The 19,757-nt window shown below is 36.7% G+C and overlaps 1 protein-coding gene across 1 annotated transcript in view; it reads right to left on the bottom strand.

Annotated features, from left to right (window-relative positions):
- Positions 1 to 19,757, bottom strand: part of MID1 (midline 1) — a 104,944-nt gene that overhangs the window by 12,224 nt on the left and 72,963 nt on the right. The window contains exons 4-7 of the mRNA XM_084282146.1: positions 15,608 to 15,715; positions 11,591 to 11,739; positions 7,986 to 8,113; positions 758 to 901 (exon numbers count right to left, since the gene is read on the bottom strand). Of these exons, the coding sequence (XP_084138272.1) occupies positions 758 to 901; positions 7,986 to 8,113; positions 11,591 to 11,739; positions 15,608 to 15,715 (529 nt within the window). The remainder of the gene's footprint in view (positions 1 to 757; positions 902 to 7,985; positions 8,114 to 11,590; positions 11,740 to 15,607; positions 15,716 to 19,757) is intronic.

The raw sequence follows: 19,757 nt of genomic DNA on the forward strand, positions 1-19,757 counted from the left end.
TGACTTATCCAAAAGCACACTAAGTCAATGATAGCACTATCCACTGAACCCAGAAGTGCTGACTGCCTAGCCAAAGATTAGGCAATTCTGGAGCATTTTCTCAGAAATCTAGCTATGCAACAACAAAACAATCCAAGGAATAATATGTAAATTTGTTCATTCAGGAAATTCACAAAGTCAAAACAGTGCATGCATTTAATAAAAATGTGTGATAATAGAAAATATGAAACAATGGTAGCTAATCTCATTGTAAATCAAACAATGTTACCGTACTGATCATTGTTGCACTGATGTTTGCTGCCCTAGTCTGCGGTATACAAAGTGAGACCTTCTGTGTCCTTGCAGACAGTACAAATCAGAGAGAATACTTAATGTGTATTTTTGACAAAGGCCCAGTTGTCAAGTGGCATGTCATAAATAACAAGGAGGCTGCAGTACTAGTTAACAGCTAGTTCAACAAAGGGTCCCAAGTGTCTGACTATCCTGGACAATGGAACTGAAGTTTTCATCCCTGAGGCTACATCTGCAGAAGGGCTCTATGATGCAAGAGACAATTCCTGTAAATATGGACTAACATATGTGCCCCTGGGAACATGTGCTGGCTATTGCTTTGGATTTAAAATATTGACTTTAAATCTTCCTAGAAAATATGTTTTTCTTTTGTTCCTGACATATGAGTACCTTTATATTTGAAAGAACTTAATTTGCAGTGAAACCATAAGGAAACAGAACTAGAAATGAGAAGATTTTTACTTACTAACAACATTAGCTTGTCCAGTGAAGATGGTGTACTGCAGCTCGTAAGAGACCACGCTGAATTCATCATCCGATGTCCAGTGGACAGTAATAGTATCATAAGAAGCTGTACAGAGCTCTTCTCGAATGGTGGGAGGGTTGGGAGCTGTCACATACAACAGAGGAGGCTTACCAACACAGTCAAGTATTTCCCATCTTACCTGAGATTTGGGCATGCATGTGACGTATGAGTTTGCAGCCCTACTGTCCAACAGACTTTACAACATAGCTTTTACTAATTAGACTTAGATTTCTATTAAAGTGTTCCTAAGGAATTCTTACTATTAATATAACTACCTAAGAGCTCCAGATTTTGAAAATGTTTTGTATTAAAGAAACTTTAGCTTCAGACAGCCTAGCAAAAGTTACGTGTTGGTGGTCATGTTAAACTGTGACTGAGTGGGTACAATTTATATGCTAGTTTGCTAGGTTTGTTTCCTATCATCACATTAAAATTATCAAAATTTAATGGATCCATATCAATAGGGAAAGTCAATACTCTTCACTACTGACTTGAAAGCAGTGTTTGCCTAGCTTATTTCAACAGAGATTAGCATAAGTGGTATCTAAGAAATATAACTCTAAACATTCTTTCTTTCATGCTCAATCTTCTCTCTCCAAGTTCATTTAAATTTATTCTTAACTATCCTTTTTAATATAGATGCATATAATTTCTGTTGGCTATACAACTTACTATTTCAGTTTTATGTAAAGAGTTCTTATCATAACATCATGGCGGTAGGACATTTGCAACCTAAAATTCAATATCATAGCTAATTAAATAATTCTAGGAGACAACCCAAGCATTTTAATAAAGAATTGTCTCTCTCTTTTTTTTTTTTTTTTTTTCCTTCCAAGTCAACAAACAAGATTGCTACAGTTTCTATGTGTGGCAAGCTATGCAGTCTTCTTCTGCATTAATACAAAATTTTGATTTAAAGAACTGTTTGAAAAATAAAACTTGAAGCAAACTTCTTAGGTCAAAATTTTCCTTATTTGATTTTTCTATAAATATAAAAAATGAAATAAGAAACAAATGAGTCTTTCTTTGGGCCTTCCTGCTTGCTTGTCTCAGTGGGAGCCTAATTCCTAATCATCTTCCCTATATGCCACCATCATGCAAAAAAAATAATTCTTGTGCTTAATAGCATTCCTCCCAGCTGTCACAGAGTAAGGAAGGAGGGCACTCAAGCTGAAACAATTACAATATGCCTAAGTTAAAGGAAAAGGAAGGCAAATCTGAATGGTATTTTGGCTGTCAGTTCTTTAACTTATGTTAATCACAAATAATGTCCTCAAAAAAAAAAAAAAAAAAAAAAAGGCACTCTGAAGGAATTCCACCTTTCCTTTTCCTTTTATAACAGCTTCTATTTATACATATAAAACATCTCTTTTACTTTCCACTAAGAATTTTTATAGTTCATATTCCTGGTTTTCTGATGTATGTTCCCAAAAATTAAAGTGCAGATGCATTTCCAAGAAGCCTCTTTCAAACAAGGGGCATAAGGAAATGTTCAAATGTGTTTCATGATATGACCATGATTTGTGATGCTATAAATATTGTAGCACAGAAGCTTACCAGTGACTTTTTTTTTTTTTTTTTTCTCTAAGCAGAAAAACCATTGGGACAGATGGATATTAATAAAGAAAGAGAGAGAAATGAACTAAAATAGGAACAGTCATCTCAGGAGGGGTATACAAACAAAAAGAAGAAAAAACAAACAAACAAACAAACAAACAAAAACCTCCTTGAAAGGCAAGTGTGTTAGTATTCAACTAAAGTCTTCTTCGATCTCCTTCTGCACATAACAGAACAAAACCTTTTAGTTGAGAATGTACCTGTTATTACTACAAAACAGATAATAAATATTAACTTAATGCAACACAACAATTACTGAGTGTTTAACGAACTGCAGACTGCATTTCAATAGCACCTAAGTCTCTTCAACTCCTTTGAAAATGACAGCCTTGATGTTCTCTTTATATGCACACCTGGCTGGCCTTATAGAAGGCTGGAGATTTACAGGCTTTCACACAATGATGATGACATGAAAAAAAAAAAAAAAGAGAGAGAGAAAGATTTGACCTGAGCAGGACATCTTTTCCCTGGCTCTTGTTATTAACCCACACACGCCTGAGACTGCATTGCATGAAACTCAGCTCTCCAGCAACACTCATTTCAAAAAACTTTCAGAATAAAACTAAATATACCTGCTTCTCCTGCAGACTGACAGGGAAGTTTACATGCAAACAGTTAATCTTAAGACTTCTGAAATAATGTAGAAGTCTGACTGCAAAATTTATCATCCTGCAAGACATATTTCTTTGGAGATTATAAATCCAGAAAGCAATTAAAGAGTTAAACTTTAATCAATTATCTTCACCATCACATTTACTAGTACAGCTAGAGAGTTCATGTGCCACCAGGAAAACTCTACAGAAAGCCCAGAGCAATCTGAAGGTTACACCAGCACCTTCCCTCACAACCTTGACTAGGGCTTTATCGCTGCTTAGGAAAGGGAAGTCCAGCATGCTTCTACAACAGCAGAGAAGGAAGAGTCCTAGTCAGTTCTGCATAGTCTTAATGCTACAAGTTGTACAGCCTCATACTCCACTCCAGAAGCAGTGATTGTCCCTAAGCACTTCCAGTGTATTTCAGGGTGAGGACGCAGTACTGATTCACAACCATAAAAAGTCTGAAGTTTGACAGCTGATGCAATTAATATCCTCAGCTATTTGCAGCCTCCTGTCTACAAACTGCCACCCAATGTCAGGAAAATTTTTTTAAAAATAAAAACAATAAAATTGAAGCAGCTCTAGAAACCCCCCAAATTTACAGCCTTAAACAGCAGGGAAACCTGAAATCAGTGCCAGCAGACTTTGCAGGGCACAAAGAAAGCTTCAGCAGTTTCAGGAATTGCTTTCTAACATCTGCAGCTCTCCTTGGTCATAGAGTGGCAGTCTCCATAAGAATACCAGAGCAAACATCTGTGAGTGGTAACTGCTTCTTTTGCTCTGACTTCAATCCACCTACATTCACAAATCAACATTCTGACAAATGAAAATCATTGCTTAAGGCAATGATTAAGTTCAGTTGTCTGACTTCAACTCAAAACTGAGCAGATACCCTTCAACAGTCAGGAACCATGCCTGAAATAGTCAGGAACCACACCTGAAGTGGCTGAAAGGTAATCACAAATATCCAAAAAGCAGTTATTTAAATTTGATCCTAGAAATAACTGACCTTGTGAGCATGCTTACTCCATTTCAGAGCAAAGTCAATCAGGTTTGGTCTAATGCACCTTCAGTTCAATGTCATCTGTGTGGCTTTTGACCTGAAGTAGACTGAAAGACTCACTTGGTCCAAACACCTGAGAGGCAGTTTAGGGAAACTGCCCCTTCTCATTGGTAAGTCCCAGTATGAATGCAGCGGTTCCTGGGCAACTATTTCTAAATCCTTTTAGTGCAAGGTCACAGAGGTTGATCAAAACCGCATCAACTTCCTTTCGTTTGCTTGGTGTCCACCTTTCCTGGAATCGGGTGATTGACTTTGTAAGGTTTTCTTACTGATTTTTGATACTAAGGAAAAAGCAAATACCTAAGCCATCTCTTTGACTTAATAGTGCTAGAATCATAGAATGGTTTGGATTAGAAGGGACTGTAAAGGTCACCTAGTTCCAACCCCACCTGCCATGGGGTTCCACTAAGTCAGGTTGCTCTGATAATAGAAATATTAATATGGCTGAATATGAACATGAGGGAGTTGAGGAAGCTACTCTGAAACTCTCAACAGTTAATAACTGGTTTGCTGTTGTATCATGATACCAGGCTGAAACAATATGAAGGAGCTTGAAAGGCAAAATCACATCATATGTGGGTACATACTAAATTTGTTAATAACATGTCATGCACAAGTTGGCATCAAGAACTCAATCATACAACCATGTCTTTGGGTAGAACTCTTCAAGAGCAACTGAATGAGAAGAGATTATATCCAAAGCTAAAGACTGAGCTGGTTCTGGAAAAGCTTTGATCTTTTAATAGTGAAAGCAATTTAGGAAGGGAGACAGGTTGCAAAAGGTTTTCAGAATGAAGTCTTTTTCATGTGAAAAAAATCCTGGCATACATTAGACAATGTATATTTGTTAGCACAGACATAGCTAGTGATGAATGAAGAAAATGTATCATTATTTGATATGGGATTTCTGAAGCAGGGAAAACTGCAAGTTCAAAGAATAGATGTTGCTTCAATTGATTTCATAGTATTAAAACTTAAGACAAGTATTTTTGATTCACAGTGGATAAAAATGTTCTTACGTCAACAATATTGTGCAGGGAATTTGCAAATCACAGACATTGCCTGGATCTAGCAAGATACTTGTTCAGGAAAAGATCAGTTCCAGATGAAAAGCTTGAGCAACTGGCAAGATAAGAAAACTTCCAAAAGACATCAAGACTATAGATACCAAAGCAGAAACAGCCAGAGGAAGATTAAGGGTATTGTTTTACTATGCTGAGCTTGACATCTCAATGTCCAGCTGGAAGCTCTCTGAGAGATATTGGAAATTCTAATTTGGATAGCAGAAGCTTTGGACAGACAGCTGTGCAAATGATGAGAGCAAAATATTTATGTTTATATTTGTGAAAGCAATAACTTAGGAGGAAAGAAAGGTGCAAGCTTCAATGTGCCACACAGAAAACTGGAGTTGGGGAGGAGGAAGATGAAGATCTGGTACATTGGGGAAGAGTACCAAAGAAGAAGAAAATTTCAAGAAGAGAGCTGAGGTCACTTGCTTTGAAAGCAACTGACAGCAGAGAGAATGAGGCTGGAATTCAACTTTTGACTTTTTTTTTTTTTTTTTTTTTTCAGAAGCAGTACAGATGATAGATATTATATAGGCATCCTCCTTTAATTGGCAACACAGATGTATCACTAGGACTAACAAATGGTCTTTATTTTACTTAACAATGAAACATGATAAAAGTAAAGACCAATTCACTCTGACACACAGTGTTTGGTGTAAAATCTATGAAGATTGCACACTCTGAAAGGCTGAAATAAAACAGATCCTCCTCCAGAGTTTCTGAATAACAATAGAGAAGAATCAAATGCATTTGATTTTCAGGGTAATATATATACTTATACATTATATATATACATATATTTACATAAATATATTTTTACAGTCTGACTTGGTTACATTTTATGCTCAGATATTTTAGACATGTTTTGGACTGTCATTGCAGCCATATGTTATTTCTTAACGTGAAAAAAATTATTACAAAGACAAAGCCAGCTAAAACTGTTCCTCATTGGCAATCAAGTGCAAAGATGAAAACAGTAGATTGGGAAAAAAACAGCCTAACAGCTTAATACATTGCAATTTCCCCTAGATTGGAATGTGATAAATTTTTCAAAATTGTGGTTGAGGTAGGAGGGCACAGGAGGAGCACAGCCAGCATGATGAACCACAGAAAGGATCTTTGTGGCATTGAACACTATGGCAAGACTACCCTTAATTTTGGTACAGATACATCCTTCCTTTTCCACATTGCACAGCTGTTAGGCTGGTAATAGTGACATGTGATGTGAGACTAGGGGGTGGAAGAATGGACTGTATATCCTCAGAGATCTAAACCACAATTACCTAAATTTGAATGAGTCTTTCTAGCCCCTGTTTGGAGCCAATGGGGAGGACTAGGCACCTCCAGAACAGAGTCAGCTGACATGGCATATTATATCCACATTAGGTGGATATTCCTCTTTGGCTATAGAAAAGCCATGGCTGGTGATTTTTCAAGTTGATTCCTAGCTCGGGACAAATGAGTGTGGCTTTTTGCTAGCCCTTCCTTTTATTTCCTTGTCTTTTATAATTTTGTGGTGAAACTTCCACTTTGATGGCAAAATTCCAGCAAACTCTGGGGAGAATGGGAATGAGGGGTAAGGCAGATAGCATAACACCACTGGTGCTGTATAAAAACTAGTAAGTGACTCTCACCACAGTTTATTGCGCATTGTTTACTCAGGTATGCATCAAACACTGATTGCATTCACCAGTTACACAGTGAGTAATAAATTTCTTGCAGAAAAATATCCCTTATGGCAGGAACCTCACAGATTTACAAGGCAAAGGTACATGCACACAGCCTTGCTACTTCTAAAATTCATTTGATCATTTATACCCCACCATATTCCCCTGAAGAAAAGCCAGAAACGAGGCCTCCGCATGGCAAAAGACACTGTGTTTGACCACAAAGAGACTGCATGCTTTTGCATTCTTCTGAAATTACATGGGTATATTTCCTGCAACCTGGGCTAAGAGAACAGCCCTGCGTTTTGAAGTGTTTTTCTACCAATGCCCTTTCATTACAAACTCTTGCTGCTCACAGAAGATGCTTAAATAGCCTGCAAAATGAAAACCCACACCCCGTCTCTTCTGTTTTCAATTGAACTGGAATGAATTGTTCTAATTCTGGCATTGAAATTAAAACATCCTAAATTACAGTAATTTGTTTCTTTTTGTGAGTCATTATATACTCTGACACTGCACATTACTCAGTAAGGGTCTAATGCTGCAGAAGTCTACAGGCCAAAGCTCTCAGTTAACTGAGCTGGAGCTCTGCTCTGCAGAGCACACTGCGTGCTCCCCAGACTTGAACGTAGTGAGGTCCTCCAGTTATGTAATGGGGGAAATGCACAGTGACGCTGCTATGAGAAAACATTTTTCTTTGCTGAGCCCTCCGTGCTGATTGCTTGAATGGCTTCTGGTTGCTCATGGGACAGTTGCCAGGCTGCAATCTGCCACAGCAAGAAGGAAGTCTTAAGGGAGAGGGTAACTCATCGAGCCTCCTGGGAAATGAGATTCAGTCCCTACTCTCCTTCCTCTGGCCTGGGGAAGTGCTCTGGGCCACTCCAGGCTGAGCTCCAGCTGTTCTTTTATTTCATTCTGCTGCCACGACTTTTAACTGTTTATCACTCACACTTATCCACACTGTGGTGGGGAAGGTGTGAGGAAAGGAGATAAGAGGAAATGCATCCTGGCTGTGCCCAGTACCACCAAATGCTACCTGGGGCACTCTAGGGCTGCTAGGGGTAATATCTTTAGGATTAAATGGGAGAGCAATGAAGAAAATCCTATTGTTACTATTTTATGAGGAATGTGGTAGTATATTAAGAAGAAGAAAATTACCTGTAAGATAATCAAGGCATTCCAATAATTTCTTCTCCCTGGTAAAATCAAGTGCGAAAGTATCAAAAGTATCATTGAGATTAATTTCAGGAATTAGAACCTGGGAGGATGCAGTTGCCATGGAAACCCTATAATGAAAAGAAGAAGTATTTTAGTACACCCAAAGACACAATAGCTTTTACATCAAGGTAGGATCTAATAATCATGATCACTGTTATTTCTCACAAAGCTTGACAAAAATTTTTACAAGTATTTTATATATATTGTTTGTTAGGAATTTCTCCTGCCACCTTTACTTTTGGAAGTAAAGTCTCCCATAAAAATCTGTTATTATTACTTATCTTTTGCCTAATGTGCAGTGCTAGATAAGTCTTTAACAAAATATTAATTAAGCAACAATATACTTTGAATTTTTCTTTCCAGCCACCCTCTGAAGCAAAGTAGCATTAGCACTATTTTTACTTGTGTTTTAAGTGAGCGTGACAGATGTTGCATCTTTCTCAACCCCTTTTCCCTATGTAGTTTCTTGCTTGAGGCATTCCTTCACAGTGCTATCTAAAGGGCTTGGTGCAGATCACCACACCTCCTCAGCTGTTTAGCACAGCACACTGCTGTTAACTTCAAATAGCACAGGGGAGAGATCAAACCAATAGATGTCAACACGGTTTATTTTGAAAAAAAAAAATAAAGCCAAGCATGTGTGCATACTTACGTTTCCTCCAAACTGAAATATTTCCTTGCCTACCTTGTTTCAGAAACTACATTCACTTTTGTCTGTCCAAGAGTACTAACATAAAAAGCTGGGTTTTCACTGGAAAACTAGCAGCAGGGTTCATTTTTTGGCCTTCAGCCTGATATCTCAACATACTTGTTAGTGGCTAGGTGCTTAAAAAATATGCTTAAAAAAAGATCAGGTGAAAATTCAACAAAGAGGTTAATAAACCTTGTGTTATACAACAGAAAATTGTTGTTTCACTTTGGAGGTAAATAGATAACCATGAGCACAATGTATGTCAGTTATCTGTCATTTGTGACATGTCAGGTCAAAATATTTTGATTGCTTCAATTAAGTTTCCCAAATTAGAGTATTTCACTGTAGATGAGACTGAAAAGGCTCCAGGCCAAACACTTGTTAAGAACTGCATTTTCATATTTCTCATTTAGTATTTTAGGAACACAATTAGAAAATTTAAAAACTGAGCTGTATATATTTTTTTTGTCTTCAGCTCAGTTTTCAAAGACTCGGCTGAGGAGCTTTCTTAGTCAATAATTCTTGTTATACAGTTTTCATCATCATTTCTCTTTGAAATTGTGATTGTTTTCTTCCCCCAGTCCTCCCATCCCCCAGTAGGTCGCCTGCAGTTATAGTTACGCTATCATGTTTCTATATCTAGTAGAGAAACAAGACATATATTTCATTTAGGGCCTGTGTTAGGGCAAAGCCAGGCTAATACACACCTACAAAAAATCATCAATGGCCTTGCTAAGAAACCAGCAAGCAGCTATGCAAGGAGAAGAGCTTCTCTGAATGCCTCCATAAAGCACATTTATTATGAAGAAGATCACAGCACCAGGCTCTTTTGGACAGTTATTTTGAACAGTGCAAAAGGGACACTGTACTTGGCTGGACAGGGATTTTCTAGGATAAATACATTTCACCCATTGTAAATAATGCATGACGTAAATCATTGCAGGATGTGTAATGTCTTTGCTATACCTAGTTACTTGTTGTGATTACAATAGGGAATATTATATTGAAATTACTTTGAAATGTGAGTATGAAGAAATGCAATGTGCATAATTTCAGGAGACGATTTTAGCTCTGGTAGTTCAGGACCCTGTTGAGAGTGTTGCATGCGTAGCCTAGAAGCAAACAAAATATTGCTCACCAGATGGGAACAAGAAAGAACTTGTGAGAAATAATTTATTAATAAGATTTAGTCTCTTTCTCCATTTTTAATTTATCTGCAAGCACCTGGGGTTTTTCCCCTCATTTTTATTCACTGCTTGGAATGATTTTTTTGATTTGCAGGTTGTTCGCAGTAACCTCTCATTATAGATGGTGATCTGTAATAGCCAAGAATTAGATCTGATTGGACACATATGTCAGCTGGCCTCATTTCTGTTCTCTGAGCATCTCTCCTGTGGCTGTATTTATGATGCAACTGCTCATGTTTACAAGTTCAAAATTAGAGCTTCTCTGAGTATTCTCTGGCAGTCTGTTAAAAAGGTTTGTATCACCATACGTTTCTGTCCTACTGCTTATTCCACTGGATATTGAAAAAAGGCCATACTCTCACCTTCAGCATTTTACTCATGATATTCTTAAATATTCTGTGGTAGTTTTGCTATCGGCTTCAGCTGGGAAAAAGAAGTGGCACAACATAGCTTGGTGATAGAATATAAAACAGGGTACAAATCTAACAGACCAAATTTAATCCATTGTCTTGTCTTTCCTTTCTTTGCCTTTTTCATCAGAGTTTCAATTCTCTGAACATTTAAAGAGTAACACAGAGTTTCTCACTTGTTTATAAATTGATTAAAATAGCTTTGGTGAAGTTTGATATTTTAGGAATCTGCACACTGTGCTCTGAAGTAAGTGATAGGCTTAAAATACATATAAATTTAGAACAAGGAATTTCATTGTTTGGACTAGGTTAAAAGTTGGCTGGACATTGTGCAGATACAATGTGAACCCACAGATTAAAATAAACAAATGAAGAAACAAACAAACAAAACCAAACATCTGAATGAATAAAGATATTTGTTAATCATTTTTTTCTTCACTGTCACAGATACTTGCACCTTCTTTTGTTTCTCTTCCTGATGGCTAAATAGCTGATAGTTCCAAGACTTTTCTCTTTTTCATCAGAAACTACTGATGAAACTGGGTGGGAATGTTTTAGCATTCACCCTGTTGCCCTGAAAACCAGACTGAATTTTCTAACAGCACAGTTTCCTGGAATCACTCAGGCCCTTGTCTTTGGGTCCTTGATATATCTGAAAAGGAACTAATATTCTAGAAGTAGTAGAAATTCCTGGCACCCAGGAACCCAGCACAGCAGCCTCCATCACTTCCAGACACCCAACTTGTTGAACCCTCAACACTTTGAGTGGACTATCTCAGAGATGTCCTTTCTACCTGCTATTTTGTGAAGGATATGAGACAGCTAAGATCTTAACAAAATTCTTCTAGTGAATGCACTTTCTTCCTTATTTCTTTCTCAGTCTCAGAATTTTTAATGGATTAGGAATTTAAGTTTCTAGGCACCTTATTTTTCATTGTGTTTAGTACCAGATCTCTGCTTGGCATCTATTAATACCTACACTACCTCCTTCATTTGTGCATGCTCTTACTGTACTAACACTTATTTCACCCCCTTTTCTGACTGCTCCTTTTTTAAAAGGGATGTTTTGATTTAACATTAGAGAAAGATCCTTCCCACTCTGGAACAGCCCTAAGTAGTGTTATTGAGGAATGCAGCATCCTCCCCTCTTTGACCACATCACCACAGTAGCGGTACAAAACAATACAGCAATTACGACAACCTATCTGCCTTAAATTGAGACTCTTCTGCTTATCAAGAGGAACATTTCTTTTTTACCTTTCAGTGATGTTTTTAGCAGTTTGCAGGAAGCGAGCATGATCGTTCTCCTTCAGAGACTGCTCAGCCTGAGAGATGAGGGATGTTGAGCGCTCAATGCACTGTTTGCAGTTCGCAATCTGCTGAGCCAGTTTTCTCAACCTTACAACCTTGAGTGGAAACACGAGAAAACAGTCAGTTCTCTAACGTCACAAATTATGTTTGCATTTACACTTCCAAGACAGAACTGTCATGCAAAGGGGAAGCTAAGATGAATGGCTTCACTGACAAGAGCTTCTTTCACACCAGTTTGATGGTGAGCGCCTTCCACTAGCCACATAACATTTTTAATAAGGGGACAGGCACAGCCTTTATACCTCAAAGTTTTCCACATGGAAAACAACAGGGGAGAGCCAAAACAAGCACAGCTGGCCTATTTTCCAGCAGAAGAAACATAATTTCCTGGTACTTTCTGCTTACATGATAACTAAAGGTTATTTAGATAACCATTTCCCTGAAGTGATGAGATTTGTGTTAAGGGCAACTTGTGGATTACTTACTTTTTTTTCCTGTTACTGAGGAGAATTTCATAAAAAATCATCTGAAAATAAAACTTGAGTAAAAAGACTTAAATTCTCCCAGCAATACATGCCTGCCCTTTTTGTTATGTGCTTTTAGTCAGACAGGTTTTTTTTTTATTTGTTGGATATTTTTAACAGGATGAAAGGACAGTAATACTGAAGAGATTATTATTATTACTGAAAACACGTGTTGGAGATAAACACAGAAGATGCGACTGTAGTCATTAGCTGAAATATTAGGAAGGAGCACAGTCAATCCCCCATTTAAAGACAATGTTGGCTAACAAAACTTCTAGTTCCTGAAAGACCTGGGAGACCTTTCTGTTGTTATCATACCAAGATTGCTGCTACTTCATAGTTTGAACAAGAGTAAGAAAAAGGAAGGCAATTAAATAAATCTAGAGTTCAGAAAGACCCAGTTACATGAAAAATAAGGAAACTAAACTGTATATGGATTAGCAAATTTATAATTAAATAAAGTTCCTGCTCTTAGCAATTAGGGTATAAACTTTAAAGTTACTGAATTTGCCAATATAATTGTGACAGGAGTTCAGCATTTTTAGCAAAGATGAAGGTGTCTTCATGTGCCTACATGACAACAAAAGTCAGTAGGAAAATACATCTTTTGGCAAACTTTCAGAAAGAACACACTATCGAAACGATCGATTTTTTTTTTTTTTTTTTTTTTTTTTTTTTTTTTGGTAAAGAGAAAAATACTTGTAAGGCATGAAGATTTTGACAATGCTACTGATCTGATCAGGTTCTCTCCTCACAGTTCAAGAGCTCCAGATCCCACTGACTTGGAGGCCCTCCCACTTTGTCCACGTCTTTGCTTTGCTGGATGCCCAAACCTGGATGCAGTAACTAGATGAGGTCTAGTGCTTGAAAGTGTTGCATGAGGAAGATAATCTCTTCCATTGTTTTACTGGCTGCACTTCTGTTGATAAAGCCCATGTTGGTTTCTTTCCTACTTTTGATTCATGTTTAGGCTGTTGAGCACCAAGATGTACAATTGCATTGGGAAAGACTTAATAAATGAAGTACTCTCACAATTACTTATGCAAGTAAGGAATTGTATTCACAACCTAGCATTTTATAAATACACTGGGAGGTGAAGATAGATAGATACTGAGAAGTGTCAACAGACTGTCCCATGGAGAACAAAATATTTTCAGTAATTGTGCATTTACTCGGAGATCACTATTTGGTTACACCAGTCTAACCAGAGAAAGGTTCATTGCAGTAATAAACATCTCAACTCTTTATTTAAGTATTAATTAACAAAATGAACTGAAATAAATGTTACCTTGTAAGTTTTTTTAACAATTAGATGTCATAATTTGTGAGGTCTACATATGAACTTGGCTTTTTGTTTACTTGAATTTTCCTTACGTCTTCAAAAAGTCATCTTTTAAAGGAAGAAAGTTTGTGACCTCTGCACTAAAATTATTCTATTTAAATCTTTTTTTTTCCTGCTATGTGCTTTGTTGGATTGTATAAATTTAGAGTGATAAGTGAGATTAAGGATGGAGCTGCACCATATTATAAGAATCGTATGTCTTAATCTGAAGCCCTGCAGTCACAGCTAGAACTATACTTGAGTTCTTCCATCTCTGTAGCCTTAACTGTGGTTCTCTAAACAAATGTGCCATGCTCTGCCTTCTAGAATGACTATGTAGAACAGTCACAGACTGCTCTAAAAGAAGACACCTGGGGCTGAATTTCCTGTGGCTTTTCAGATTTTCTGGCCAATAAAAAGAAAAAGAGTTCCCTGGGCACTGTAATCCTTAGCAAAATTTCATGATATGTATCTAAAATGTCTGAATTGTAGCTATTATAGTATTTACATAATTACTTAGAAAAGACTAGCCTGATTCTCATTTTAAGAACATATGAACAGCTGATCTTAATTGTCCACCTAGCTCGCCATCACAGGCCAGTAGTGGAGGCATCGGATTGGGAAATAATACTTTCTCAGAACACTGGCTCAGCCAACAGCAATTTGTCTCTCATAGATATCTGGAGTTTGAAGTGGTGTTGTGGTATTTAATTCTGTATTTTTGTTGTTGCTGTTGTTACTTTTTTTTTTTTTTTCTAGTTTTTCTTCATTTTGTTTTTCTTCCATGAGTTAATCCACCTGTCTCTTGAACCCATTAAATCTTTCAACATCTACAACATTCTGAGGTAAAGTGTTCAAGTCTTTAACTCTCTCCTTTGGTATCACTTTTTGGTTGATCAAAATGGAACAAAGAATGGGGATAAATTTTGATATCAGCTACATTTACATAAATTTGGAGTCAATTGTATCATAAATCTTCCATGCTTTAACGGATATTAGACTACACCTTCACAGGCAATATACTTTTAGAAAGCAACTTATATATATAACACAAATCCAAATGAATGGAAAGTTTTCTATTTTGTTGAAAGCACAACTGGATTCACAGAGTCAAAACAATAATGCAGAAGGCCACCATTTCCATTTGCAGGGGACTTATATTTTGTTAACAGCATGAGGAAATTCAGGTTCTGTCACACAAGGTACAGGACTTGTGGTTTCAAACATGTTTAAGTCAGCCCTTGCCTAAAGGCTTTTCATTTCAAGTTAATTGGAATATCTTGACAACTGAGCAAACCATTTAACCTGCTCTTGACTTTGTTCCTTTCCTGAGCTTTTCCCACACAAGAAGAGTTTATATTTGACTTAGTTAGCTTAGCAGTTAAAGAGTAAACACCATGTACCAAGAAAATAAGAATGTTAATTCAGCTCTAATGTGTTTCTGGGTTAACAGATAGCTAGCTTAAAGAGTAGAAATTTGAATATTTTACTGCCCAATATGTTTGTCACTAATAATCATCACACCTCAGTAATTAGAAATGTATACTTCATTGTGTATACTGTATACTTCATGTATACCTCATTGCTTTTTTATGAATATTTATTTTTTTCATAAACAAGTTAGATTTTCTTTTCTTAAGAATGACAATGGTTGAGATGTATTCCTTATGTAATATTATTTTTATAAGTCTTATAATAAATAATTAAAGAATCTAATCTAACATATTCTTGTTGATAATTGTCAGCCACAATAGCAAGTGTTGTGGCACTTTGTGAAGGTGAAAATTTTGGGGAAACAGTCAGACATATAACAGAGTGAAAGAAGCATTAATTAGTCATCACTTTATTATTATTTACTGACAGTGATATAATTTCAGTGTTTATCCTTAAAAATCATAATCACCTGTAGGAAGAGAAATGCTAAAGAAAGTGTTGAAGTCTAATGTACTAATTTTAACCAATTTTATTCCTCTTTACATGAAGGCAGTAGTGGCCCAGGACTACATAAGGACTCATACAAATTTATATTAATAGCACCTGAAGTCAAAAAACTGTCAAAAAAAAAGCATGAAGAAGTAATGTTGACCTACTTGCTATCAAAAGAAGAAAAGCTGTTACCTTTCCTTCCTTGATTTTGGTTCCAATTATTTGTCGTCTTTGCTGGATTATTTCAATGAGCTGGTCACATTCTTCCATCAGCTTGGTTTCCTGGCGGGATGCGTTTACCTACAAAGCAAGCCATATTGATTGTTATTTTTTTTTTATTTTTTTATTTATTTTTTTTACTCCACCCTGTGTACAATAAATATGTTGTTTTGCTTTTCTTATTTTTGTGATTTGTGACTGTGACATGCCTGAAAGTTCTATTTGAGTCTTATATGTACCTTCTGTAAGAGATGGGACTAGCAAATAGATACTTATTTTATTTCTATCTCAAATGAAGGAAGCCTGGTCCTGTGATAACTGAGTGATGTCAGCTATAATTGACATTAATGAGAAGTGAAAGCTTTTCCAGAGATGCTTAACCTGTCACGAATGCAAGAAGTACATAGGACTGCAGTGAATACTCATGCATGTAAGAGCAAAAGTATTGGAAGTACTGGATCACACAGTCCCTCTACTACAGTATCCTGTCTTTATCAGCTGCTAGTATGAGCATCTGCTAGTAGAGCACCTTACAAAAGCCAAGCATGTATGATGGTTCCCATGATTATTGTCTCATCCTCCAATCAATTGCAGATCAGAGTCTTTTTGAAACAATTTTTGTCATTAGTAATCCTCATAAGAGTTATCTTCTATGAATTTACTCACTCTTTCCTTCCAACCCTCTAAAATTTGTTTTCCCATCCCCACCCTCCTATGACAGTGAGATCCAAAGTTTAACTCATAGTCAAGCAAGCAACTGTCTCTTTTAGAGGGATCTGAACCCCCTTTCAGCTGCATTTTATGATCCCAAATTATTTTACTGGAAAGAAGAGTGATACCTAACCTCAATTTTCATGCCACCCGCAATTTTCTACACCACTGTTTTATCCTCCTGTAGGGCTGAAGAGTCTGAAATGATTCAGATTTTCTTCACATGAAAGCTGTTCCATACTTCCAATCATTCTTGTTTTCTTCTCTGAAACTTTGCCAGGTCTACCACCTACTTTTTCGTAGGGGGAACAGAACTGTATTATATGCCCAAGGTGCAAACAAACTACGGAGTTATACAGTGGCATGATACATTCTCTATTTTGCTGTGGTTATTTTTATAACGATTCCTAATGTTTGATTTGCTGAATTTAATACTTGAAAAATTAGTATTTTTTATTATTTTAAATGTCCATATAGTAGTTTCTGAAAGACTCAAGTTACCAAACATCCAACTGACATTATCTAGTCATGTGCATTTAATGTTTTCTTTTTTAGTAGTACTTTGCCTCTGACAGTTAATCAACTAGAAAGCATTAGCTGTACTTGTGTAGATATCTACAGTATAAATGTATGAACTGCTGAAACTATTTTTAGCACAAAAAAAAATCCTCACAAAACAAAACATTTTGTTTCAGGTTAAGATGGATTGTTTTAATGAAAAGTCAGCATTTAATATGACAAGCAAAATGGACCTCCCCACCAGCAGCATGTTTAGCTTATATCTATGAAAGAAAAGAGATGGAGAAAAAGACAAAAGGTTCTAATCATACCTACAAAACAGAAAAAAAATAAAAGGAGTGATGTCAGACCTGTGTTTCCATACACACTTTGCTAAGAGGTTAAACAGACCTCAGCCTTGGCCAGTTGCTCCTAGAACCACTCCACATCACCTTTTCCATTAGGATAGCAGATCTAGAGGTGAACCAGAAAAGGGAACAGTCCTAGGTAAAGACTAACTATATTTCCCCTCTTTGGTTATTTTTCTTTATTATCTGATGAGCCCCTTGATCTGCCTCAGCCTTCTTCTTCTTTTTTTTTTTCTTCTTTTTTTTTCTTTTCTTTTTCTTTTCTTCCAACAATACGTTTAAACACGCGTTTACCTGTAAGCACATTATGGAGCTCATTAAGATTAAGCAAATGTTTACACATCTGAGTTTGGACCAGGACCAATTTTATAAATACCTTCTTATGTGAAATACATTGTGTCCTCTGGGCAAAGAGGGGACTTGTTTACAAAGGCCTGTTTTCATTTAAATTTCAGATTATCCTTCTCAAACCTTCCTTAAATTAAAAATTAAATCACATATTCCATCGGCTTAAATGTTAATTAAGCTACCAGTATTATAAAGAGAAAGTATATTTTTTTCTTGAAGGCAATAGATGGTGCTGAAAGTGCTGGAGAGACCTACACACTAAAGGTGAAAATGTAAGAAATACTTCCACCATCCAATTTTAGGTGCCTCTTCATCTACACACGTTAGCTGTTTGCTCTGCCTGGCTTCCCACCATAGCCCATGAGGAGAGAGAGACCACAGAAAAGCTAACACAAAGCCTCTGACAGAGCATATGTCTCTCCAGTGACAGCTTAGGAAGCCTAGAACTAGTCAGTCGACATATCGGGCTTACCCAAGGGCCAAAAATTGGTTTGTGTGAACACTGTTGTTTCTACTCCACCTCTTCTCATTATCCCATCACCCCAGCTGTATAACACCCTCTGATCATGCACTGCATTTTGGCGTGAACTTCTGCAGGGCTGTTTTCAATGAGGTTTCCAACCTTGACTCCTGTTTCACTAGCGGAATGAAATTCCACCAGAGCAAGGAATCCCAAATGGGTTCAGTCAGAGGCAACAATCGTATTCAATACACATGGGTGCAACTCTTTTTATGTTGATACCAGGGTCTGCTCATGCCAGAGCTGACTTTGGCACTGAATTACTGTAACAGTTCACAGGATTTTTGAGTGGCTTCCACTCAAAGTGCTACTTTTATCACCACTTATATCATGAATGTGTTTTGTACAGCAGATCTAAGTTACCTCCAGGGTAACTGTCATGACAGAGTTCAGGAAGGCTAAGACAACAGTGTTTCATTAATGCTCAGACTGGTTTGAAAAATAAAGTATTAATTAAATCTTCAATTACAAAACTCTAGACTAAGAAAAATGAAATTCTTGTAAAAAATCTTTGTATTTCTTACACACTGACTGCAGACATCTCTGTTTTCTTTGAAACCTGAAAAGTATTCTCTTTTATAAACTTCATCTGAAGACTTTTCAAAATTTTATAGCTTGCAGAAGCTTATTAAAACTGGAAAGGATATTCCAAAACTATTTGAGATGTCTGAGCTTTGTATGAATGCCCTCCCCCCCTCAAAAAAAATAATAAATAAATAATAATAATAATAAATATATATATATATATATTAATTTGGGGGCTTTTCTCAAGTTGAAATGCTCCTTAATCAAATTTTCAGCCCAGAAGGCCTCTGATTCCATAATAACTTTATAATTGAGCACGTGCCTAACTTTAAGTGCAATATATTAGTGGTGGCCCTAAAGGGACTACTTGTGAGATTAACATTGAATATTATTTACTTGTGTATTTCTGAGGAGTCATATGTCAGACCAAAGAGCCAGAGGCATGGCGTAGGGCTCCGCTGTACAGGTGCTACAGAAATACCAGAATAAGACTCTGCCTTCTACTTGAGTCCTTTGATGAACAGCAACCTTGACAATAACTTCTAGCTGGGGCTGGCCAAGGAATACGAGTTCTGTCTGGTAAAAATATTTGAGGTTTTATGTTCTCTACTTTTCTACAATAAAAACAAACCCTCTTTCCAAAGAGTTGATTTAAAAAGACTGAGAGCCGCATTAGAAAAGTCTGGAGGCTGCATCGCTCACTTTGGTTGTGGGAGGCTCTGAATCATGTAGAGAACAGATTTAAATCCAGGCTTCCTCCATCCCAGATGAATGTTGACTTTTAAATATGAGATTTCCATTGTTGGAGAGCTAATGCTGGACTTGGAGATAATTTTCTGTTGAAAATTCCACTGATATCACCATGCTTCGTTTTGACATCAAAAAATTCCTTAGAAATCCATCACCACAACTAGAATGAAAGTAAAGTTTTTTGGTTTGGTAGTATCATTTTTAAAAACTTCTCTTCCATACCACAAAACTTTTTAAAAACTAACTATCAGGCCTTGTTAGGATTTAGAAAAAATATAACTTTTTCACCACCAAACATGCAGGAAAAAATATATTCTAGTCCTGTTGCTTTCATGGGGAATTTATTTCTATTTCTGCAATATTTGAAGACCTGAGACAATTTACTGACAAACAATATACAAAG

The sequence above is a fragment of the Netta rufina genome (genome assembly GCF_964035555.1).
Source record: "Netta rufina genome assembly, chromosome: 1".
Taxonomy (NCBI): domain Eukaryota; kingdom Metazoa; phylum Chordata; class Aves; order Anseriformes; family Anatidae; genus Netta; species Netta rufina.